The 26,375-nt window shown below is 35.4% G+C and overlaps 1 protein-coding gene across 1 annotated transcript; it reads left to right on the forward strand.

The window, feature by feature from the left end:
• Positions 1-13,681: 13,681 nt before the first annotated feature.
• LOC133866129 (protein neprosin-like) lies at positions 13,682-21,102 on the forward strand. The gene is made up of 8 exons (XM_062302683.1): positions 13,682-13,850; positions 13,993-14,048; positions 17,707-17,793; positions 18,329-18,592; positions 19,394-19,552; positions 19,656-19,709; positions 20,239-20,385; positions 20,716-21,102. Exons 1-8 carry the CDS (start codon positions 13,682-13,684, stop codon positions 21,100-21,102), a joined length of 1,323 nt encoding a protein of 440 aa, XP_062158667.1.
• The last annotated feature ends 5,273 nt before the right edge of the window (positions 21,103-26,375 follow it).

The raw sequence follows: 26,375 nt of genomic DNA on the forward strand, positions 1-26,375 counted from the left end.
TGAGAAACACTACTTTGGGCTTCTTCTTCTTCACCAGCAGGTGAAGTTCTCGAACTGTTCAAGGGTTCCCAAGCCCTCGACAGTTCCAACATAACACACTCATGGGGACTGGCGGGGCTGTTCCACAGCCTCCGCCAATAAATTCTTAAATTCAGGAGTACCCTGAGCATGCCTTCTCTCCTTCTTTTCCGGGCGTGCATCAGAAACATCCTGGGAAATTTCGTCCAATCCCCTTTTCACAGGAAATAAGCACCGGTTTGGACTCTGTTGGAATTGTCCTGTGTCCCCACCCCGGGCTAATCTCTTCCACACTTTCACACTACCTCCCACAGCTCCATCTCCAGCAGAATTCACATAACAATCGCCATGGCCTTCTACATTTTGCACCACAAGAAGTTCCCCTTTTTTACCCAGTGGAGGAGCCAGACTAGAAGAACTCGCTGAAACTTCTGGAGAAGTCTTAGAGCTAGAACCGAAAGCAGCCTTATGTTTAGTTCCCTTATTGATGGTGTCCCTACACGAGGTCTTCAGTAAAGAAAGAACTGGGTCAGGGCCTTTCTTCTGGTCTTTGGGTACCTTAGAAACAGCTGGGTCGCTGCCACCACAATCCTCTTTATCCGATCTTATTGATTTGGGCCTGTACTGTTAGCCCACATTGGTTCCTCTTTTCTGAGCCTTGACCCCGTTACTGCTGCTATATAAGCCCTTAAAATTGCCGCGTGTTTTTTCTTTTGAATTTGAATCCTGCTTTGACTTAAAAGCTTGATCACGATTCTTCCGATTACGCACATCCGGGATCTTTCCATATATTGTCTCTGATTTTCTTTCCTTTTTGGGGCTACTTTGTAACGCATGGTTCGGGTTTGAGCTGGCTTCCGAGAATTCCGGCGTTTTCGTTGCAGAAAAATGTGCATCAGCCGCTGGGTTAGTATTTTCCATTTTGGAGTGGTAATTCAAATTGTCCGATGTGGATGCCGCCGCCGGAACCGACTTCACCGGTGACCCCGACCCCGAGGGCCGGGGACCATCCGGAATAGCTGAGCATCGGGATAGATCTTCTGCCCGGATCCAGGAACCCCACGGTGTCTTTTCATCATGCTTCTTCTACGGAGGCTCCGGACAACCTTCTTAATCATGTATAATCCTCCCGCATCTATAACAGAAAACAGGGAGTTTTTCATACTTAAACGGAACCCAAAAAGACTTCCCATTGAGCTTTAGAATTCTGCCTCTTTCCAGCGGTTTATACAGGTTAATAGCCACCCGGATACGTAGATACTTCCCCCACCCAACATCATCTTCTGAGATCGCCACATCCTCGACCTTACCCAGAGAGCCACCAATCTTATATCCCACCCCCCTGCTCATGCAATCCAACGGCAAATCGTGGATTTGCATCCAAATTGGTGTATGAGAAAAGTCCATCAAAGACGGCGGTGTTTGGCCGTCTAGTTCGTTCAGAATTAAGAGTGTTCTGTCATAGGACCAAGGTCGGCCCTTCAGTACTCTTTTTCGATCAATATCTTCCGCAAATTCGAAAAGCCACATATTCTCTCTTAACTCTTTGAAAAAGACGTTGCCCACAGTGCGCCATATACGTGTTAGGATTGCTTTAAAAGAATCCCTATGAATCTTCTTTGCAACTCCCAAGCGACCTATTAAACACTTGGATCCCTTTGTGCGCAACTCTTTTGTTTCATCATCGCTGATGTCCACCTCCTGTAATTCTCCTTCCGTGGGCGGAAAGAGGCCATGATAATTCCCAAATACCCCTGCCATAAACAAGACACCCTGAAGGTTCTTGGTGGCTGAAGCGGGACCAGTAAAAACTCCTACACCGGCGTACTGTGAGGAGACGAAAAAAACTCAGGGATCAGTGCTCAAAAGCCACACCTTCTGGCTTCTCTCTGGGAAACAGCCTTTGGCACTCTTTTTTAACTCCATTCAACTTGTGTCTAAACAAAAGGATCTTAGGGACATGGTTGTTCCCTAAAAACAATATTACTAACACTCAGAGAAATGTCCTCCGGCCAACATAAATCCATAAAAATAGAAGAAGCCTCCTTAATTATATACATAAGTATGAATTCATATTAATATGAATTATAATGACACTTTTTAAACTTAATCATATTATTCATATATAATGATAGTGTAATTCAAAATTCTAATTTACAGTTTTAAAACTTAAGTACATATGATATAATTATATTATTCATGTACAATGATAAACTGATTCATATAATCCAAAATTAAGTAATTACGATTATAATCACCAATATGTTAATTATAATCACAAATTAAGTATTATCATTACAATTTAGATCATGTGCTCATATGATCTAAAATTGTTCAATATAATCATTTGATATGATCATATGATTATATAATAATTATCATTGTTAATATTATTAACTCAATATATGATAGTTAATATTTATATTGACAATTGTTACAATTTTCTATCATTAGATACTCAAGAATCATTATATCACATTTTATGATCAAAGATCAAATGATAATACTTTTTTGTTCGAGATCATATGATATGATCATTGGTTATATATATTAAGTATGTAAGTATATAGATTTCGTATATAGATTATGATTAGGTATCTAAATATGAATTGTTGTATCATAATTTATAAATGTATAATTAAAAAATAAGTTATAAGTTTGAGTTCAAAATCACATTATTATAAGAATATGTTCATATAATTACAAATTAAGCTATGAATATTAAACAATTAAGTAGGTGCTCAAAGCAACCTAATCAAATACAATTCAACTAATTGGATCACTTTGGAAGGAAAAAAAAAATGTATTTTAGAATTAAAATCCAAAGTTCATAAGATTATCAAATACAAATTTAATATATTATTGATTTCAAATATTATTTAATATTAAATTGAAATCTTAGAATTACAAAGGATATTGACAAATGTATATATGGAATGTATTAACCAAATTCACCTAATAAAAAATTTATTTCTCTCTTAAAATTTCACTCAAGTCTCTCTCAAGATTCTCATATTTTTGGCCCTCCCTTAATTTTGTGAAAAGCTTTCCTTTAAAAGTCACAGACCATTTGAAAATTAAACCAAAATTAGAATTTTGAAAATTTATTTCAAAAACTGCATTAATTAAAACCTAAATCCATATCCTTTAATCGCATGAATTAAAGTTCCAAAATTAAAACCGTATTTTTTAATGTCATTAAAAACATTTATATATTTAGTAAAATTCACATTAACCAAATTAAATTATTGTTGATTCCGTAAAAATAAATACAATGTATTATTATTATTATTATTATTATTATTATTATTATTATTATTATTTTGAAAGTAAATACAATGTATTATTGATTTCAAATATTTGTTGATATTAAATTGAAATTTTAGAATTATAAAAGATCTTAGCAATTGTAAATATGAGAATTGGATTGACCAAATCCACCTAATAAAAAATTAAGATATGATTCATTGTTAACTTTTCACACAACTATCCTATGTGGTAGGAAATCATAGGCTCTTTGAAAAAAATAAAAATAAATAAAGTCACAATTATCCTATGATTCCCTGCCACATATGATAGTTGTGTTTTTAATTGTGTGAAAAGTTGGCAAGAAATTTTATCTTCAAAAAATTTAATTCTCTCTTAAAATTTCACTCAAATCTCTTTCAAGATTCTCCTATTTTTGACAATCTTTTAATTTTGCGAAAATCCTCCCTCCAAAAGTTACGGACCCTTGGAAAATTGAACAAAAATTAGAATTTTGAAAATTTATTTAAAAAATTGCATTAATTAAAAACCTTAAACCTAAATCCCTATTCTTTAATCACATGAATTAAAGTCCCAAAATTAAAACCGTACTATTTAATTGCATTAATAACATTCCTTAAAAATCCTATTAACCAAATTAAATTATTGTTAAAATCAAGGTTGAATATAATCCAACGGAAGGTTTTATTTTTTTAAAAAAAGAAAATAAAGTGTTTACTAATTAAAAATTGAGTATTAAATTTTCTGGACTAGTGATTTTAATTTATTTTGCTTTATTAAATTTAAGGTAAACACTTTTTTTTTTTGTTTTAATTTTATGATTAATTTAAGTTAATTTTATTTACTAATGAATATTTTTTCTTATTCGAATTGAATTTACCGAGAAAATGGGGAATTATATGCTGTGGCACTCGAACAAAGAAGGCAATGGTTGAACGGTCCAGATGATAACTAAGCTACATTATACAAATCCAAAGGTTGATATTAATTAAAACCATAGCTACCATGTAAGCAATTATACACCCTGAGAAAATAACCCCAACTACCCCCATTATGATGCATCGGTCAAATAAAAAGGCAAAGACATGCCTTTGATAACGGGCAATTATTGGGTGAGGTCACTTGCACCTTAAAAAACTGAATGAACGGTCAAAATGATAGGAACTCTACTGGCTAATAATCCAACGGCTGTTAATCACAAAATTCTGGAAAAATGGTGTAAATATTTTACACCCAGCCGAATTCCAATGCACTCATTTCGTCTGACGAGCCTGAGCATATTTCTTGAACAAGACAAAAGCTTGATTTTTTTTTAAAAAAAATAAAAAGGAAAGAAGGTTGAATTACGTTAATGCTGGAGTGTTTGGTGCACGCGGATCTGTAAACATGCATCTGACGGACAAGATTTATTTTATTTACATCGTGATTTAGTTAACGGTCTTTACAAGCTCATACTAATGCTGAACTTTATAGCGAAATACACCCAAGTTTTACATGATAGCGCGTCTGAAAATGCAGGTCCCGCCAGGTTAAAACAAATGCAGCCGGTTTGACTTATTTTAACATTTCATTTTCTCCCTTACCCAAAAACAAAAAAAACATTTCCTTCACTCACTTCTTCAGATCTTCTTCTTCATTTTCTTTTATCACTCTCATGCAGAGCCTTTTCTTCTTCTTCATTTTCTTTTACCCGTCCTTCCCAAAACATCAAGCAAAGGTGTTATTCTCAGTCGTTCCGTAGGCTGCCGTCTTTAGCCTTTGGGATGTTTCGGTGTTGGGTGCTGAAGGGGAGGTGCTAGGTGCGTCACTAGCCATTGCGGTAGTCTCGGGCCAGAGAGCACGTCGGGGAAGCCATCACACGCAGTTCACGACCTTTGGGCGGTGGACTCGTACTGTTTGGGTGACAGCCGTTTACGATATTGGCTTCAGATCTGTTCCATCAGGCTTGCATTCTATTTTCCCGTCCTTTGCTTTTATGGATTGTGTATGGAATTTGTTCATTTGTTGGTTGGTTCGGGCCGAGCTCGATCCGAGTACTCGAGCTCGGGATCGACCAAAAGGATCGAGCTCGAGCTCGAGCTCGGACAATATATTTCTCTACGCGAGCCGGTCTCGCACAGGATTTTTCAGCTCGAGCTCGAGCTTTTCTGTTACTTAAACGAGCCGATCCCGGACAGGCAATACCCGCTCAGGATCGGCTCGTTTACACCCCTATATATAAGGGAAAAGATTCAAAAGCAAAACACATTGAAAAGGCTTAAAAAATCTTGCATTTACCATGCAACCCTACCTCCAAACACATAATTACATTGCACATTTCACTGTCCAAAAAACCCTGCAGTTTTTACCATGCAACCCTACATATTTCATTGTCCAAAATAAAACATTACACCAAAAAAAGAAAAATAAATAGAGCTAATCAATGCTTCTACTCTGGCCTTTTCTTCTTCATCTTTGAGTCCATGATCCATATCCCTTTCTCAATTGAATGCACCATTCTTTTACCGTTCCCTTTCTCCTTGGCAACCGTTGACGATTTCACAGCTGGGGTTGCTGGGTTTTTACCATACACTTTCCCTCCGCATCCATCTGTTGTTTTTTCGGTAAGGTCAATCCAAACTGGTGGTTTGTGATATATTGGAACTTTCAGTCTGCCTAACATCCTCCTGGGTGGTGGAGGTGGTCTAGGTGCAGGTGCAGGAGGTTGCCTATTTCAGCTTGGCAGTGTTAATTCTGTAATATTTCCCTGCCATCGGTTTAGTGTCAGTTGGAATGATAAATACTCAAAAGACTATTACATGTGAAGTTATAAAAAAACAAAAATAAAGTAAAGTTCTTTCGGTAAATACCACATCTCTTTGCACAGATGTAGAAGGTGGTGCAGTGGGTTGCTGTGTCAATTCCATTGCATTTCCCTGCCATAAGTTTAGTGCCAATTAGAATGTTAAATACTCAAATGTACAACTATATGTTAATTTATAAAAACACTGAAACAAAGTAAAGTAGCAAATAAATACAACATCTCTTTGCACAAATGAAAAAGGTGGTGCAATGGGTTGCTGTGTATTCCTACTACAACCAGGTGTTGAAACACCTGTACTTACACTTTTCCTTGCACTTGTCTAATAAACACAAATAAATAGGATTAATCAATATCATGCAAGCATGCAATATATTACTCAAAAGTGTGACTATATGCTTACTCTTTTGTTATGTGGCTGTACACCTCCCCTGCTTCTGTTCTTCTCTGGATTTGTGTCCCCTTGATACTACTGCTGCATCCTTCACTCTGTGTCTGAACCCTACCATGATGAAGAAAAAAAAATGCCAAAGGTAAGCAATCCAAACCATGTAAGCATCAACAACAACAGTAATACGATTGGGTAGTAAACTCACACTGGCTGGGGTGGGAGTAGGCAACTCAACCTTTGCCACGGGCTGCCTATAATTTGATGCCAACTGCTTCTTCCTTGGACAAGTCCTGCTATTGTGGCCCAACATTTTGCAATAACCACATTTACCCCTTAATCCAAACTTCCTCATCCTATGAGGATTCTTGGGATCTCTTGACTCATCAGGAGCTCTTATCCTAGCCTTTCGAGATCTGGCTGGGGTCACTCGTAATCTAGGCGGTTCCAAAACACCGTGGTTGGTCCGAATCCACAGTTCCTCACTAGGAACTGGATATATAATGGGAGCATACGCCTTTTTGTACATCTCAATACTATAACAGTGATCCACATAATCCTCTGCTTTGTGTCCATGGAAGGTAATTGCAAAATGTGCATGAGCACATGGGATCCCAGTCATCTCCCACTTCCTACACCCACATGTCCTCTTCCTCAAATCCACAACATACGTTCTACATCCCTACTCTACTTCAAAGAGGTCATCACCAGCATAACGGGAAAGACCGTTTGTTGCCTCTTCCCCAATCGCCTCAAGCTTGCCAGCAATTCTAGGGCATAACTTGCCCTTCAAGGTTTTAATGCCATTTCTTTTTACTTGGTACCTTCTTTGAAGTTGCTTCCAAATCATCTCCAACATTGTCAAAATCGGCTTGTCACGAGCCTTGAGGATATATGAGTTGAAACACTCAAAGATGCTGTTGACAAGAAGGTCGCACTTTGGATAGTCACTAAACCATGATCTTGACCATCCATTGGGGTCAATCTTCTCTAGATACTCGAAGGCCATAGGATTCAACTTCTTAATCTCTTCCATGTGATGTCTGAACTCAATATCAATGTAAGACGATGCTGCAGCCCACAATAATTTCTTCAGTGCCACCCCCCTAAAACCTTTATCCTGAAAATTGGCACATAAATGCCTTACACATATCCAGTGGTCTGCTGTAGGTATAACAGCATCAAAGCTTGGAATAAGACCCTGCATCATTCCAATGTAAAATTATGTAAGTAATAAAATGTAAAATTATGTAAAATGAAATGTAAAATTATTTAAAATTCTAAAAAAAAAAAAGGTTATGTAAGTAATAAAGCTAACCTTCTGCAGATCAGAAATGAAGGTAGGCCTAACATGCCTCGCATGGGACCCAAGGTTTGAAACTAGGCACTCCAAGAACCAAGTCCAGCTCTCTTTTATCTCAGCTTCCACAACGGCAATTACAATAGGGTACATGTTGTTGTTGGCATCTCTGCCAACTGCAGCTAGTAGTGTTCCCTTGTAGGGACCTTTCAGAAAGCACCCATCCAGGCCGATAACAGGCCTATAACCCTTCAGGAACCCTTGGTTCATGGCTGCAAGGGACATATAAATTCTTTGGAACATAGGTTCTAAGTCAGGGGTAGGTCTCTCAACCTTCATCATAACACAGCTGCACTTGTTTGTTTGTCTCAAAGTTTCACAGTAATCCCACAACTTGCCGTACTGTTGATTACCAAAAATCTGCTTTCCTGCCCTTCTTCGAACCCTATACATTTGGCTCCTGGTCACTTCTACGTTCCATTTTCTCTTCACTTCATCTTGTATCACCTCAAGTGGCATGTCTGGTTGAATCTTAAACTTGTCAAACAACTTATCTGATATCCACCTAGAATTTACAATAGAGTTCTTGTATACACGAGTACAAGAGTGTTTAGGTCTTAAGGACCTTTCTTCAAAAGACTGCTCATCACTCATCTGTCTACCATAGACTCTGTAGTCACAAGAGGGATCTCTACAAACCGCAACAGATCTGGCTCTTTCATTTTTTACAAACTGTATGTCTTTGCCTCTTTGTACATTGTACTGCTTAACAGCTTCTCTAAACAGCTGTAAACTAGAAAATTTCATCTTCAGCTTTAGGCTTGGATTGACAAGGTCCATCGCATGGAACTACGAACCAAGATTAGATGAAATCCCACCAGAATCTTCATCACTAATAGGTGGTGACAACAGGATGTCACTTATACCCATTTCAGAATCATTGTCAACCACCTCAACATCTTCAAATGACTGCATGCCGTGGTTAGATGTAGATGGCCCACTTCTACCCTCAGATGTAGATGGCCCACTCCTACCCTCAACTCCAGCACCCTCAAACCCATCATCCCCATCCCCATCCTCATTCTCATTCCCATCCCCATTCTCCCCATCACCCTCCACACACTCATAAGTTAAGGGGTCAGCCATATTCACATCTTAATTAACTTCAAACATCTTTATCATCGCTAATTTTATCATCCCACCATGGATCATTAAGAGCAACCTACCACGAACATCTTCCTCTTCATCATTTTCCCCACCTTCCCCATCCCCATCCCCATCATCTTGGAAAGAAACAATATACAGTTCAACAACATTGTTCTCCACATGTACCGATGACATATAATGCACATCATAATCCAAGGACACTAGATGCAAACCCACAACTAGATCTTTATTGGGGTCTCTAAAATAAACTAAGTCACTCGGATTGTACTCATATTGTTCCACAATAGACTCAAGCATAGAAAAAGTAAAACTATCCGGATCAACACTTTCAGGATGAATAACCATTTCACCCCCCGAATAGATAACTCCATATGCTCTATCGAACCTACCCCCATAATTTATCTCAAACATCAATTTCATCCTACACATGCAAAAATATCACATTATCAATTGGATTAGGGGACCACTAGTATACAATTTTAATTTTACATTACATTTACAACATGATTCATCCAGGAAAAAATAAGCTATGAACCCACTGCCCTCAATATGCCCCCAGGGAATTAATATGTTATGCACCAAGAGAGAACATGGGACCACTATATTATGCAACCAACTAGAAATGGTAAAAGATTGAGGGTGCCATAGTGTGAGGGGTTTTTATCTTTAAAATATATGCTTTGGATGCTTGGACCACATCATTGGTTAGTTTTAGAATATTTTGAGTTATTTCTTCCTTGGTTAGTTTATGATTGGACTGACTTTAACCTACTAGTGAAAGTTAGCTAATTAGTTAATTAATTAGTTGGATTTGGATGAGAGTTATACCTACTATTTACTGCTAACTTTCCATAATCTTCTCTTTTTTTTTATAAATTATGCATCCCTTTTTTTTTTTTTTTGGCTTATGTGTGCTGTGATTTATTTATTTGTGAAAAGGTGAAGGACTTGTTTGATAAAAATTTTATTGAAGAGGGGGAAAGTGACTGAGTTGTCTATGTATCTTCGTGCATATAGGTATGTCTGCCGTGTATATATTGCATCCTATACAAAAGTAATTTTATTCTATATTTACAGAGGTTAAATAAGGCAAGAGGTATCATGTCCTCATAGGCAATATAGTTGTTCGCTAATGTGGAATTAATGAGAGGATGCTAGCCGTTGTAGGTGAGATATGGAGAAGATATTCGGTTGCCTAGTTTAGGAAGTCTTCCTTGAATCAAGGGTGACGGCTCTAGGGTTTGTTTGTGAGCTGTAGTGGCGACTAGGGTTTCTGTAGAGGGTTCGGGTGCTGTAGTGGTGGCTAGGGGTTTTGTAGAAGGTTCGGGTAGGCTTGTATCCTTAACATGGCTGGCATCTTTAGATGGCCATTGAATTGATTTTACTTTGACTCGAATCTATTAGGAACAACCATGTGGTTATGTACCCAAAGCATTTTTTACCACCAACTCTTGGGATAAATTTTAGAAGAATCTAATTATGTTCCTTCTTTCGTGGCTTTGGGTATGTTACATAATGTGGTTGAAATGTAAAATTATTTTTCTCATTCTGATGTGTTCATGATACACTTTCTGTGCTTTGTGTATTTTAAGTGTCTGCGAAGCATACATAAAGTCCACTGTATTTTCTATTTGAGCTATGTCATTAAAGCACAATTAAAATAAGCAAGCAAAATAAACAAACCCTCAACTCAAATGACACTGAAACCCCCAAATTCTCGACAGTTGTAATGCTTTTATCCCAAATCGCCAACAACTCCAAAACCCTAGATTTTAGTAAACAAATCACCAATCACAATTAAAATAAGCAAACAAAATAAACAAACCCTCAACTCAAATTAGTGTCAACCGAAACCCTCAAATTCCCGACAGTTGTAATGCTTTTATTCCAAATCCCCAACAACCTCAAAACCCTAGAAATTAGGAAACAAATCACCAATCACAATTAAAATAAGCAAACAAAATTGTGTTTTGCAAAGAAGTAAGAAATAGTCAACATAAGAATGTATGGCAATGTCCAAAAATGGTTTGTCTAGTACTTTCATGTTTATGAACATTTTTTGAGTTTTTAGAAAGTGGTAAGATTAGTCTTTAAACTTTCAAAATTTATAAGCTGTCATTAAATCTGACATACCATTTTACCTCCTGTTAAAAAAAAAGGGAAAAAAAAGAGAGGAGAAAAAATGCTCAAAAAATCTATAAGGTAACACTTTTCATCAAATCACTTTTAAAGGTTTAAATTTTATCAATTTACTCCCTAATTATAACTATTATCAAATAGATCATATCATCCACATTCCATTATCAAATAGGTCATTCTCGTGCTCCTTAATCCTCTCCACAATCATTGGCTGAATCACCATTGCATCCATATATTCTGATTCTTCCTCAGATACCACCTGTAGGCTAGGTGAGTAATTCTATTAGTACATTAAGTGTCCATAAAAAAATGAGGTGGCTTTTAAAATCATCATTTAATCAATCACACGCCCAATGGTGATTTTAAAAGCCACCTCATTTTTTGATGGACATTTAATGTACTAATAGAATTACTCAGGCTAGGTCCCTCCATATCATGTACCGCCTTCCAACTCAATGCGTCGGCCACCACATTGGCTTTACATGTATAATAGTTAATAGTGCAGTCATAGTCTTAAAAGAGCTCTAGCAATTTATATTGTCTCATATTCAGCTCCTTTTGGGTGAACAAGTATTGTGGCTCTTGTGGTCGGTGTAGATCTCGCACTTCTCCCCTTACAAGTATTACTGTTTCCAAATCATTAGAGCAAATACTACTGTTGCCAACTCTAAGCCATGAGTATGGTAATTCTTGTTACACCCCGATCCCATATTGAGAAGAGATGAATAGCTCACATAGAGTGAATGGTTTACAAAGATACTCATGGGTGTTAACTGCTAAGTCCCACATTGCATAGTTACTAGGAGAAATTAGGCTTTATAAGGATTCTATGGAAACTTCAAATTGACTAGTCCTTTTGAGGTGATAGCACAGATGTGACTAGCACTTTTTCTAGGCAGTTACAAATGGTATCGAGTCACCTAGTAAAGCCAGGTCATATGGTACTAAAGCATCGCTTGACGTGGTCATGACGAAAACGTCAGGGGTTTAAGGCGGAGAATTTGTAACACCCCGATCCCATATTGAGAATAGATAAATAGCTCATATAGAGTGAGCGGTTTATAAAGATACTCATAGGTGCTAAGTCCCACATTGCTTAGTTACTAGGTAAAACTGGGCTTTATAAAGAATTCTAGGAAAACTTCAAATTGACTAGTCCTTTTGGGGTGATAGTGTAGATCTAGCTAGTGCTTTTTCCTGGATAGTTACAAATGGTATCAGAGCCACCTAGTAATGCCAGGTCATGTAGTATTGGAGCACCGGATGACGTGGCCCTGATGATGACGTCAAGGGTTTAAGAGGGGAGTTTGTAACACCCCAGTTTCATATTGGGAAGAGATGAATAGCTCACATAGAGTGGGCGGTTTATAATGATACTCATGGGTGCTAAGTCCTACATTGCCTAGTTACTAGGTGAATTTGGGCTTTATAAGGGATTCTATGAAAACTTCAAATTGACTAGTCCTTTTAGGGTAGGTGATAGTGCAGATGCGGCTAGCGATTTTCCTGAACTGTTACAAATTTTATAAAACCTCGGTCCCATATTGGGAAGAGATGAATATCTCACATAAAGTGAGTAGTTTATAAAGATATTCATGGGTGCTAAGTCCCACATTGCCTAGTTATTAGGTGGAACAGAACTTTATAAGGGATTCTATGAAAACTTCAAATTGACTAGTCCTTTTAGGGTAGGTGATAATGCAGATGCGGCTAGCGCTTTTCCTGAACTGTTACAAATTTTATAAAACCTCGGTCCCATATTGGGAAGAGATGAATAGCTCACATAAAGTGAGTAGTTTATAAAGATATCCATGGGTGCTAAGTCTCACATTGCCTAGTTATTAGGTGGAACAGAGCTTTATAAGGGATTCTATGAAAACTTCAAATTGACTAGTTCTTTTGGGGTGATAGCATAGATGTGGCTAGCGCTTTTCCTGAGCCGTTACAGTTCTGCTCATAGTTTTTCAACTATCGTGACGTGTATGCCACTATCTTGCCATTTTGCATGAGAATGCACCTCAGTCCCTTATTGGATGCATCATTGTACACTACATACCTAGCCTCCTGCCTCTGTAGGGAGTGTGAGCACTAGGGCGGGGAATAGCCTCTACTTCAACTCTTAGAAGCTCCTCTCATGGGGCTAGATCCAATTATATCGAATGGTCTTCCTTGTCATGGTAGTCAATGAACTGCAAATCATTGAGAATCCTTCCACAAATCACTTATAGTACTCAGCTAATTAAACCCATAAAACTTTTAACTTAACGCACATTAGTCAGTCACGTCCAATTTTAAGTATTGGTGTGTATGACATTGGTCAAACATTTGATGCAAGAGAAGATATTGAATCAGTAGCCGAGTTGTCAGATAGTAAATTAATGACATTGGGATATCTTAATAAAAAAAATTGCAAAAATGGAATGAATTTTCAAGATATTTGGGGATTCTTTACAAGTATTTTGCTTTGTTTCCAAGTTTAGAGTTATTTTTTTTTTATTTCTTTCTTTTTCTATCATACGATGTCAGAACAATCTTAGTTTTGCTCGGCATCTGTTGGTATCAGAGTTTAACGTCTTCTTAGGGTGAATTTTCATTAGTTTTCATGACTGGTGGTCGTGGTCGTAATTGGTGTGGACAGATTTCGAATGAGAAAGTCCCCTACCATGAATGCAGTGTACAATATGTGAATTTTGAAGACTTGCAGAGGCAGGTTGCGGAGTTAACCCAGCGTCTACTGGCACAAAACATGGAGATGTATCGCGATATTGACGGTAGCAATTCATAATCCAATTGTGAGAACCTGTATCACAATCATGTTTTGGTTCAAGAACAGCATGGTCATGATGAAGAGGTTGTTGATGAAAAGTTTTAACATGAAAAAAGACGTTAAAGATCCTTCTCAATGTTTTTTAGATTGGAGTTCTCCACCGACTTATGATACATATGTCAATGATGAAGATCTTATAGAGGTAAGTTTTTTGTCATATGGTCAAGAGGTTGAACAAAAAGTGGATAATCAAGTGTTTGATGAAAGTTCAAAGAGTGAAATATTTCAATGGGGTCTTGAGAAAATTAATTATGGTGATTTTCTTAGGATTGAAAATTTTCTGTCAAATTTTTCTAAACAAAATCTTGACGTTAGTTTTGGCATGTTGGAAGAAAATTTAATTTTTCGTGGTCAAGAAATAATTGAAAGTTTTTGGAAAATTTTTACGGAGAGTGAATGACAATTAATCAAGAGCTTGTAAAGATTATTTTATCTCAAGTTGATGCGAGTAACTTCAGATCTAATATTCAGAGTTATGTTGTGATGGGTTGCAAGTTGTTTCTTGTTTGGTATCAAGCTGCTTTGGTGTTGAGAAGTACCGAAAGGAATGAATTGGTTGGACATCCAAAAGATCGAGGCAAAGATAATTTGAATTCAAGGACGAATTATTTCCAATTCGGGAAGACTAATGCATGAGAATATATTGAATCAGTAGCTGAGTTGTTAGATACTAAATTAACGGATTGGAATATCTTAATAAAGAAGATTTGCACAAGAACGGAAAGAATTGTCATGATATTTAGGGATTATTTTTAGAATAATATATTTTATTTTCTTTACAAATATTTTGCTTTGTCTCCAAGTTTAGGGTTATTTATGTATTTTTATTTATTTGTTTTTCTCTAAGTATTCTGCTTGGAAAATACTAAAACATAGCCTATATAAAGGCATGTCTATATTATTTTGAATCAAGTTTTGAAGTATCAATTAAATATCGATCTTTCAGGTTATTTTTCTATTTGCTTATTTTAGGCCATTAGAGTCTTTCTCTTTCCTATTTGTTTTTTTCTCCCTTCTTGAATTCCATTTTTAACCTTCAACTCTTAGTTTTTGCTGCTATCTTATACTGTCAGAACAATCTTAATTTTGGCTAGCGTCAACATTTTTCTTTAATTGGCTGATGAGGAAATTTTGATGCCGGCCAGCTTATATATAGTCATTTCTGCAAAATACAGTGATGTTTTAAACACATGTACAACTTAGATTAGAAAGGCATCAAATGGCAAGAATATTCACGGATGGTAAGAAAGAAACTAATAACAATACCATATTTTTATTTGAAAAATGGTAGGTTGTACACTCATGTACTCTTGTTGTCCAACCATCCTATGTAGATCTCTTTATTTGTTTTTTTATTTTTTATTTTTTTATTTAAACAAATGAAAGAATAATAACTTAAATGGATTCACATATGATGTATTGGACATCAGGAGAATAGGGGTGCATGTACAACCTAGCATAAAACCAGCGTGAGGAAAATTGGTCATTTTCTGGCCTCCAACTCTCTCTCTCTCTGGGCATGTTCGAAACCAGCATGGGCGGCAAGAGATAAGGAACACACATGGCCGTTGAAGCCACCGGAAGAGATAAACAAGCAGTTTCCAGATTGACGCCGATGGACACAAGCTTCTTGAATGGCGAGACGACCGTTGGAGAGAGAAAGAGCGGTTTCGGGGGGAAAAATTGGGGAAAATGACGAATTTTTTCCCATGCTGGTTTCAGCGTTTTAGAAAAATAAAAAGAAAAAGGGATGCCACGTAAGACTAGGTGTAGAATAGGTATATATTGAATGTAACATAATCATTTTTCTTTTATTTTATGGTTGAGATTGTTTAAATTAATTTACGATGACCAAATGGACAATAAATCAAAACTCAAAGGCATCCAAAATGCATTTAAAACTATCTGTCAGGTTAATCTTTATTAATCTTATCTTTGAATTTAATGCCAGCTCAACTCACAAAGAAGTCTATTATTAATTGAAGGGAAGCAAGGAGATTTTGAATGATTATTATACAAAGAGAACCATAATTGACTCTAGACTACCTGGTCTGGAGTTTTCTCTAACCTTGGCATTCCCATTAAAAGTTTCTCCTATATCCCTAGGCCAGGTGGGACTTAATTATTTTGGAGAATAATTTACTTTTTTTTTTTTTTTTATTAAGGAATGTTTTAACTTCTACTCTACACAAATTGGCCTTCTTTATATCTCTCAGGGTTCCTTGCCATTCTCATCGTGTTTTGTAAGGGGAGAGAGAGAGAGAGAGAGAGAGAGAGAGAGAGAGAGAGAGAGAGAGAGAGTGAGAGAGAGTATGGGGAAAAGGATCACAACAATAATGATTTTGTTGGTAATGGCTGTCGTTGTTATGAGTAGTGGAGTCGATGCGAAAGATGAAGCTAATAGAAAAACTTCATCACAAGTTGATAGGAAATTAGAGCTTCTCAACAAGCCTGCAGTCAAGAGTATTAAGGTATATTTTTCTTCTCTTTTAACTTCTCACTATCCTCTTAATTATATTATCCATGCCATCAATGCACCTTAATTATATTAAGTATTCGTAATTATCTCACTCAAAAGTTTCTCTCTAATGTATTTTGGGTCTAGTCCAAAAAGAATTAAGTAATTGGAACCCAATTACTTGCCTAAATTTTAACGACAGGGATGGAGGGAAAGAAAAAATCAGTAATAATTTGAAATTTTAGTGTTGAGATTGCTTAAATTGAATGTACCAAGACCAAATTGATGACAGACCAAAACTTAAATGGATAAAAATGAATTTGGCCTATCTGTCAGGTTAATTAGTCTAGCTTATATATCGACAATATATCCCTATTTAATGCCAATTAATTCATACAAAAATCTACTAATTGAAACAAGAGGATATTGTTATTATAATTATTTTGGCAAATTGAGTTTTGGGAATTACGTGAGTGATTTTGTTAGGGAAATCATGGGTTTAGGCAAGGTTTTAATGAAGAAAGTCTTTTACCTTCTTCCTCCTCTAGACCAAACTGACCTTCTATATATATATATATGTATGTATCTCTCAGGGTCTCTAGCCATTTTAATTTGTTCTGTTTGTTTTGTTTGAGAGAGAGAGAGAGAGAGAGAGAACATGGGGAAAAGATTTATATTCATTTTTTTGGCAACGAATTTGCTTGTTTTAAGTAACGTGAAAACTGAAGCTAGAAAAAGTTTTTCCGAAGTTGATCAAAAACTGAAGCTTCTCAACAAACCTGCAGTCAAGAGTATTAAGGTATATTTTTCTAGGTTATCCGTACGTCTAATCTCTCTCTCTCTTCTCTTAGGGTTTCGGCCTAAAAGATGGCTCAATCCAAAATATTTGCTTCCATTTTCCCAAGTTTTGTTTTAGATCATTCAATGTGAGAACTATGACGTAAATATCTGAATCCTCCATATATATTAAAGAAAGAATCCCATTGCGTGATGGACCTTTAATTTGCCACAATTAAATATATTGTTCGTGCAACTTATAATATTCATAGATTTGAATGATCTATAAATAAGCTAAAACCATAAAACAAAATTATTATTTGATCTGGTAGAGGCCACTTAGAAGTTAAGAGGCTTCGATAATAATTAATAAATTTCAATAGGCCTGCAGATATATTGTTATACTACTAATTACCTTGTTCTGAGTTTATAGTTGTTTTTATTTATTTATGTATTTTTTTTTTTAAAAAAAAGAAGATATATATATATATAAATTCCTTTTTCTTTTTTCATTTTAATAGATAGAGATATATTGTTATTACACATGGATTCATGTTTCTCATAGAGTGAAGATGGGGATATTATCGACTGCGTTGACATCTACAAACAACCTGCTTTTGATCATCCTGCTTTAAGGAACCACACTATTCAGGTGAATTTTCTTTCATATCCCTCTTCTTAATTTCTCTGTGGAATATTATATACAAGAAAAAACTTCACTTAAATATTTTGAAATGTCATTGCTTTTGTAATAATTTCTCTAAACATAAAAAACTTTCAATTTAGTATATCAATCTTTTCATTTCATCACTTCGTTAGGATTTTCTGTTATATCATATTAAAATTCTTAAAACATTCACATTTATTATTTTGTAAATTTCGTTAAATCCTGATTAACGCCTAAATCTTTGCGAAAAAATAAAAATAAAAAATTATTATTCCTTAAAAAAATATGAGTATTTTGAGAATTTTAACAACCCTCCGTTAAGATTTAACGGAAAATCCTAACAAATTATTGGAATTTAAAAAAATTAAAAGATGAATACACTAAATTGAAAGCTTATGAAGTTTACAAGAATAATTGCAAATGTAATATTAGTTCAAAAAATTTAAGTAAAGTTTTTCCTTATAATATGAATTTCTCTCAATAACATGACAATATATAATGCAATTCATGTCATTTGTAGATGAGACCCAGTTTTAGTTTCCCAAATGGGTCTTCTGATCGGCCGTCGGTGCCATTTCAAACTTGGCAAAAGAGTGGAAGTTGTCCAGAGGGAACCATTCCCATTCGCAGAGTTCGAAGGGAAGAGTTATTGAGCAGTACTGCTTCCCTTGAGCACTTCGGAAGGGATGGCCCGCGAACTTCCCCGGCAGTCAACACAACAAGTGAGCTCTTTGTATACCATAACGGCTCCAAAATCGCCATCTATCCTGTACCTGACCACTCGGTAATTGTAACACCCTTTTTACTCTCTCTCTCTCTCTCTCTCTCTCTCTCTCTATATATATATATATATATATATATTCTTTCATTAACCTTTTATAGCTTTAGAGTGTGTTTGGCATTGTGATTTTACAAACAAAAAATGTGATTTTAAATCAAATCGTAGAAAATGAATCATTTGAAATTACGTTTTTAAAAAATTACGATTTGAAAACGTAGAAAATATGTTTTTTCAAATCGCAGGAAATTTGGTGATTTTTTTGGAAACCCACAACTTTAAAGGTTAAACTGCGATTTTAAAGACTAAACTGATATTTTGTTAAAAGCTTAACTACATTTTTAAAAATTACTTTTTCAAATTATATATTTGAAAATAGCACTTTTTGAAATTACAAATCCAAACAAATTCTTAATTTGCTCCTTGTGCTAATAGAATTATAGGTATATGAATGAACTAGCTAGATTTAAACATGGCTGCATCAGCATATATAGTGATTAATGGATTGTTTTGAATCTTTCTAAAGCTTTTGAAAGTGGATTTTTAAGATTTTTCTCCAAATTAATCCAGAAGATTCTGTCACAAACTTATACTTATCTGGCATCCAATTTGGAATAGACAAAAAAGAAAAAAAGAAAATTGTGTTCCAAAGATTTCATGGGTTTGTACTTTTACAATAATCGAATATTTTTGCAACATCAAATTTTTTTTTTTTTTTTTTCTGTTTAATTAATTGCAAGGTATAATTTTAATAAAAAGAAATTCAATGACCAATTTAATTTGTTTGGTGATGCTTTTGTGAACCAGACTTCATTTCTTATTGCAACGGGATATAATTTTGTTGGAGCTAGAGGAGACATAAATGTTTGGAGTCCAAGAGTTGAATCATCCGATGAATACACTACTGCTCAAATTTGGCTGAAAAATGGCCTCGGCGACATTGAAACTTTAGAAGCTGGCTGGATGGTTAGTTCATTAATTGAAACAATTAATAAAAAAAATTTTAATGTAATATTTGTCAGAGAAACTATCATAAATTTATTTATTTATTTATTATTATTATTTTCAGGTCAACCCAAAGTTATTTGGTGATGCAAAACCCCGACTATTTGGACGTTGGACCGTAAGTATGCTTTGAGTACGTTTTGGAGTGCGATTTCACATATCAAAAGTAAAATTTTAAAACAAATGGTAAAAAATGTATCATTTGAAAATGTGTTTAAAAAAAATACAATTTGAAAATATAGAAATAATTGTGCTTTTCAAACGCAAGAAAGCAGGATTGATATGCGTTTTAAAACACTTTATTCTAATAGTTCAACTGTAATTTTAAAAGCTAAATCGTTATTTTAACAAGTGCTTAACTACATTTTTATAAATTGTGTTTTCAAATCGAACATTGAAACTACAAACTCAAACAGAGTTTTACAAACTAGAAAAAGTGAAATGTCATTGTCAATAATGTTTTGATTGCTTTATGTGTGTAAGTTTTGAAATGTAGAAGCAAGAAATGCAATTCTGATAATAATATCCATTTCCTTCTCAAAACAAATAATCATTAATTAGCTATAAATTTTGATAATTTATTTGTTTCTTCTTCTTCTTCTTCTTTTCTTATTTATTTTTAAATTTTTTTTATTTTTTATAATTAGTTGGACGCGTACCGAACGACAGGCTGCATTAACCATATTTGCCCTGGGTTTATACAAACTAGCAAAAAGGTGGCATTAGGAGCAGCTGTTCAACCTTTGTCAGTGAGTGGAGGACAGCAATATCAGATGAGCATTCGCATTGACCACGTAATAAAACTCTCTATCTCTAGTGATATCATTTTTTTTTTTTTAAACGGGATATTTGAGATTCGGAACATCATGCAAAGCGCTTTTTTTACACGTATTGGGTAAAGCTAATTAAGCTTTTGCCTACGGACATGACATTAAAGAATTATTTGCACTCATGGGGTTGAACCTTAAATTTGATGCTTCACGAGGAATCGAAGTCAAGTGGCTCACTGCTCGAGCCCAACCCTGAGGGTTCATTTTTCTTGTCCTTTGTACGTATTCATGGCACCTAAATGGTTTATAGGAAAGTGATGACAATAACCAATGTTTAACTATATATTGTTTTAGGATCCAAGCAGCGGCAGCTGGTGGCTAGCATATGGTGATGAAACAGTAGGTTATTTTCCGGGAAGTATCCTCAATTATCTGCAACGGAGTGCCACCAAAGTTCATTGGGGAGGAGATGTTTACAGCAAAAGGGTAAAGAAAGAAAACAGCCCCCACACAGCAACAGCCATGGGGAGTGGGGATTTTGCAAATGGTCTGTGGGGAGTGGCGTCTTATATTGAAAAGATTAGGATCGTGGATGGGTACCTTCTGCTGAAGTACCCTCAATGGGTATCTAATTTCAGCGAGGAACCCAATTGCTATACGGCGTATAACTACCGGAAAAATCCTGCTGACGAGCCTATTTTCTACTTTGGTGGGCCTGGTCGGAACCCTAATTGTCCATGAGAGAGCAAGGTTAATAATTAATGTTGGTCGTGGACATGGTTTTGCTTTTTTAACAATTTCGATGGCTTGTATTTGAATAAAATGAAAACTTTATCACCAGTTCCATTAGTGCTATGCTCTTTGATTTGCATGCATGTATCTCAACGTACTAAGCACTTCCATCTACCCCCGGGTCTCTCTTAATTATGTATAATTAATATAAAATTTTGAAAAAAAAAAGGGTTTTCAAACAACATATCAAGATCGTTGTAGGATTCTTGAGATATTCTACCTAATTAAATTCTCAATTGTTGTTTTTTTTCTTTTAAATTAAAAATATGAAATTTTGTCACCTCAGCATTTGCAAAATTATCATCTCAACATTTTTTACATTTACCAATTCAATATTTACCATAATTAATAATATCCATTAATTCTAAAATCCACTGATGAACAATATGCGTAGAACTCTAGATGATCCAACGAGTTAGACAATTACACGCAAGACAGAAATTTCTCGGTGAAAAGTGCATACCATATGCATGGGAAAAAATATTTTCCTACAGGAATATAATCAGGTGAGTGTTCCAGAGCTTCAGAACATATAGCAAATTGTGGAAGAATTTTTGGTCTCTAAATGTTCTTGAAGTGGTGAAAGTTTTTAAGTGGAAGGCATGTAATAATTTGCTGCCCGACAAAGAAAACTTGTTTAGAAAAAGGATAGTTAATGATTATTTGTGCCCAATTTGTGAAGTGGAGGTGGAAAATATGTCACATTTTGTGGCGATGTCCATCATCATGTGATGTTTGGGGGTAGTGCTCTAGAAAAATGCAAAAATGTTTCAATGGGGGGGACGATTTTTTTCAAGTTGCAGGTGGGCTACTGGACAAGTTTGAGAGAATGGAGAATTTGAATTAGTGGCCACAATAGCCAAAGGAATGTAGCTACAGTAAAATGTAGTGGTATTTGATGGAGCTCGATTGAGTTCCTCACCCTAACCGGCCAATTTGTCAAAAAGGAGGAGATTGTGGAGGATTTCTATGCAGCAGAACAGGAGAATGACAATAAGGAGATACGACAACAAGATACAGATATATGTACCAAGGTGGTTGGCCGGCTCCTCCATGTGGTGTGTACACAATTAATTGGATGCGGCTCTTGATAAGTCAAGAAAATTGATGGGCATAGGCATGATTGTTAGAGATCATGAGGGAAGGTTTTGGCAACAATGTGCTCCTCCATGAGGTACATCATTGATCTAATTGTGGTGGAGGCTTTTGCGACCGGAAGGCTGTGCTTTTTGGCATAGATCTGAATCTATACAATTAATGTCATTTTTGAAGGTGATGCATTGGAGATAGTACATACACTTTGGAGGGAAGATCGAACTTGGAGCAGGTATGAGAATTTGATTGATGACTTGAAGATAACTCTACATAGTCTCCAATCATGGCAAGTGTTGTATACAATGAAGGAAGCAAAGAAGGCATCCCATCTTTTGGCAAAAGCGACTCTTAAACAATTTGCAGAGGAAAATTAGATGGAAGAATACCCTGGGTTTCTATGTGATATTGTAATTTCAGAGAGTTGTATAATTTTATTTTTTTATGAAACCCTGAAATTTCACTTCAAGACAAAGAATTGAAAGGAAATTAGGAAGGTGGAAGTAACTTGCGAATGCAGCCAATGAAAGCCACGGCGCACTATGATGGGTAAAACCATCAAGAGTAAGAGAACTCTTAAAGACTCAGATGTAGACCAATTTTCAAGGAAACCGAGTAGACTAAGAAAAATAACAACAAACATGAGATCTTCTTCACAGACAAAGATTCTGAAGCCCAATTGGTTTGGGTTAAGACGAAAGCAGCAACACAAAATAGAAAATCAGAGTAATAAACAGCCAAAAAAACTCAAAACCCAGAAAACAACAACACCAAAAGTGGAGGAGGTGGGGACGCGCGTGGAGCCACGTGAGATCCTTGCGTTGACGTGCGTGAGTTGGTTGCCTATGGGAAAGGGAACAAATTTTGCCCATGCACCTTCAACTTTAGTCTAATAGTCTTGTTTCTAATATATATCATCAACTAAAATTATGTTTCATTGTTTTTTTTTTTTTTTTTTTTTTTTTTTTCACACAGAGAGAGTGAGAGAGAGAGAGAGAGAGAGATAAAAGAGTTAGTTTTTTTTATTTAAAAAAAAAAAATTGAAGTTAACCTCTTTTTCTTTTAAGATAGGGGGAGGGAGAGACTAAATTAACAACAATATGAATTTGAGAGTTGAAACTCTTCGAATTGAAATTACAAAAACCAAGTTGACAATGGACCCGAATTTAAAAGGGACATAAATGTATTTTAGGTTATCAAGTTAGTCTTTAATTATTAAACAAGATCTTTGATGTTAACTCGCAAAAAACTATACTATTTTTTTCTCTAACTAGGGTAAACAAACCGGATTGAGATCCAGGACAATAGCGGTCAAAATTGCTTGGCAATTATTGTGTCAAAGCATATATAAGATTCATATGCTCGAGTAGATGGTTAGGCAACCCAAAAGTTATTTGTGTAGATGCGTCCCATATATGCTCTCTTAAATTAGATGCCCAAATTGTTATTGATTCCAATCCAAACAAACCTTTGTCTTGACTAATTTCCTAGACATGAACAGTCATAATTAAAACTAGCCTATAACCCGTAATATGCCCGGGTTTTTCTCATTTTATATATATATAACAAGCTATTCTGTATTTTATTAGATAATATCCATACAAAAGTGCATATGTATACAAAACAATAAAGATCAATTAATAAAATAGTATGAATGTTAATCAACTTAGGATATAAATAATCACTAAACTGCAGGGTTCTCTAAAAGGGATGGGGGATTTTATTTATTTATTATTATTTTTTGTTGGGGGCCGGGGGATAAGGTAGTGCCTGGCAGAGGGAGGTTGGGTTTTGCTATGAGAGTGGGGCGTTTCCGTATATAGTGTTAGGTTTTTAGTTTGCCCATTTAGTGTCCAAAACATGGTTTAATTTTATGTTCCAAAAAGACAAGTATTGCAGTTGGTGTCCAAACATGGAAGAAACATGTCCGAACATGAGCTATATCCGAGAGAACATGTTCTCTATCATGTTCCCTAGTGTCTGAACATGCCCTTATTGCTGAAGCTTATTGAAGCCGATCAATGTTCGAACATGGAGGACACAAGTCCAGACATGATGGAGATCTGAGAACTCTTGTTCTCTATCATGTTTGCACATGTCCAAACATGCCTAGGTTAGAAAGGCATCACTGAAGCTGATGTCTGGACATGGATGTCACGTGTCTGGACATGGTGGAGATATGAGAGGACATGTTCCCTGTTGTATTTGTTGCTGTCCGGACATGATGGAGTGATCGGACATGAAACCCTAACCATATCCGGACATGCTTATCTTATGTTTGGACCTTGCCATACAAAACATATTTCGATTTTTATTTTAAAGGATGTTCTGCTTAGTATTTTAAAAAGTTCTCTCGGACATGCTTATCTTATGTCTGGACCCTGCCATACATAACATATTTCGATTTTGATTTTAAAGGATGTTCTACTCATTATTTTAAAAAGTTCTCTCCTGCATGATTTTCAAGAACCTCAATAAGAGTTCGGAGAGCATATTTGGTATGATCAAGCACTACTTTGATTGTGTTCATATAAGGGGTGCTTGGGGTTGTGTGCTAAAAGATCACTTGCATGAAGTGAAGACTCTTGGAGTATGAATCAAACCACGGTGATGCTGCATCATTGTTCATCAACAGAAGTCTATCGGTGGGTCAATAGGGGAATTAGAAGAAGATAGGCTAGTGAGGAAGCATGGAAATGAGTGAGGAGCTTGTTTGCGCACAATGTATATTATGTACACTGCTTAAAATACTTTGTTCTGCATGTTTTCTTTACATTAAAATAATACATGAATTGTCCCTAGAATAATGTATTTTCAAAACAAAACAATATTTGATACTAGCATATTAATAGAGCTGAGACAACACTTATCAATTTTGAAAAACCCATGATATTCTCAATTACTAAAGCCACTTGTTATTTTCATGAGATAAGATAGGCTCATTGCATGAAAAGTTTCGTGATAATTTACTTATTAGTTGTGGACTTGCATAGTTAATTACTTTTTCACCTGTTAAATATTTTGGTGTTTTGCAATCTAGTAGGTTATTGAAGAGGCAGATTCGAGCGATATATTTGCAAGGCTGAAGATAATAAGCAAAAAGCTTATGTAGGAATGTTTGCATGGTATAGTTTAGACGGTACTGTATTGTAAATTACATTCTCTTGGAAGTTTTGTGTTTATATTTGATGATAAATGATACGTAGTATTTATGCTCATATCATTGTTTTCCACTTTTCGTTATATTTTTACTTTGATAATTAGTGTTTAAGGTATTAATTTCAGCTAATTACAAGTTAATCAGTGTGAAAGGCACTATGAGTTCCGAGTTAATTATTTTAGTTAATTAATTTTGGAGTTGCTACTGTTCATGGTGTGGATATATGTTGATCTTTAGAATTTATTTTGCACATATATGCTATATCCAAATAAAAATGGGAGGGACAGAGTTCTAAATAAGTGGGAAGCAGCTCTGGTATTAAATTCATGTAAAACATATACATAGAGCAAAAATATTTATAGGGATCAATGGAGGGAAAGACTAATTAAATTAAAAACAATTTAAAATTTTAGGGTTGAGATTGCTTTAATTGAACGTACCAAGACCAAAAACTGATTATAAACTTAATTCAATGGATTGAAGCTAAATGAATGAAAATGTGTAAGAGAATGACACTAAACACATATCAAAATGAATATAGCCTATCTGTCAGGTTATATTAGTCCTTATGGACAAGGAATATCTTTCTATTTAATGTCAATTATTCACAAATAAATTATCTACTAATTGAAACAAGATATAGTTATTGGACAGAGTCATCACCAAAATTGATTCTAGTCTTATATGGTGTTTTCTCCCACTTGGCATGCATGTACATTGACTGTGTAAAGGTATCCTTAATTAATTAGGTGGGTAGTTATTTTTCCAAATGTACTTTTTATGGGAAGTGAGTGATTTTTTTTTTTTTTTTCTAGGGAAATTAATCATGGGTACTTTAGGAAAGGTTTAAGAAATTCTATCTTCTTCCTCCTGTAGACCAAACTGACCTTATATATATCTCCCAGTGTTTGTAGCCATTCTAATTTGTTCTGTTGGTTTGTTTTATAGAGAGAGAGAGAGAGAAGAGAAC

This window comes from Alnus glutinosa, chromosome 4 (assembly GCF_958979055.1).
Source record: "Alnus glutinosa chromosome 4, dhAlnGlut1.1, whole genome shotgun sequence".
Classification (NCBI taxonomy): Eukaryota; Viridiplantae; Streptophyta; class Magnoliopsida; order Fagales; family Betulaceae; genus Alnus; species Alnus glutinosa.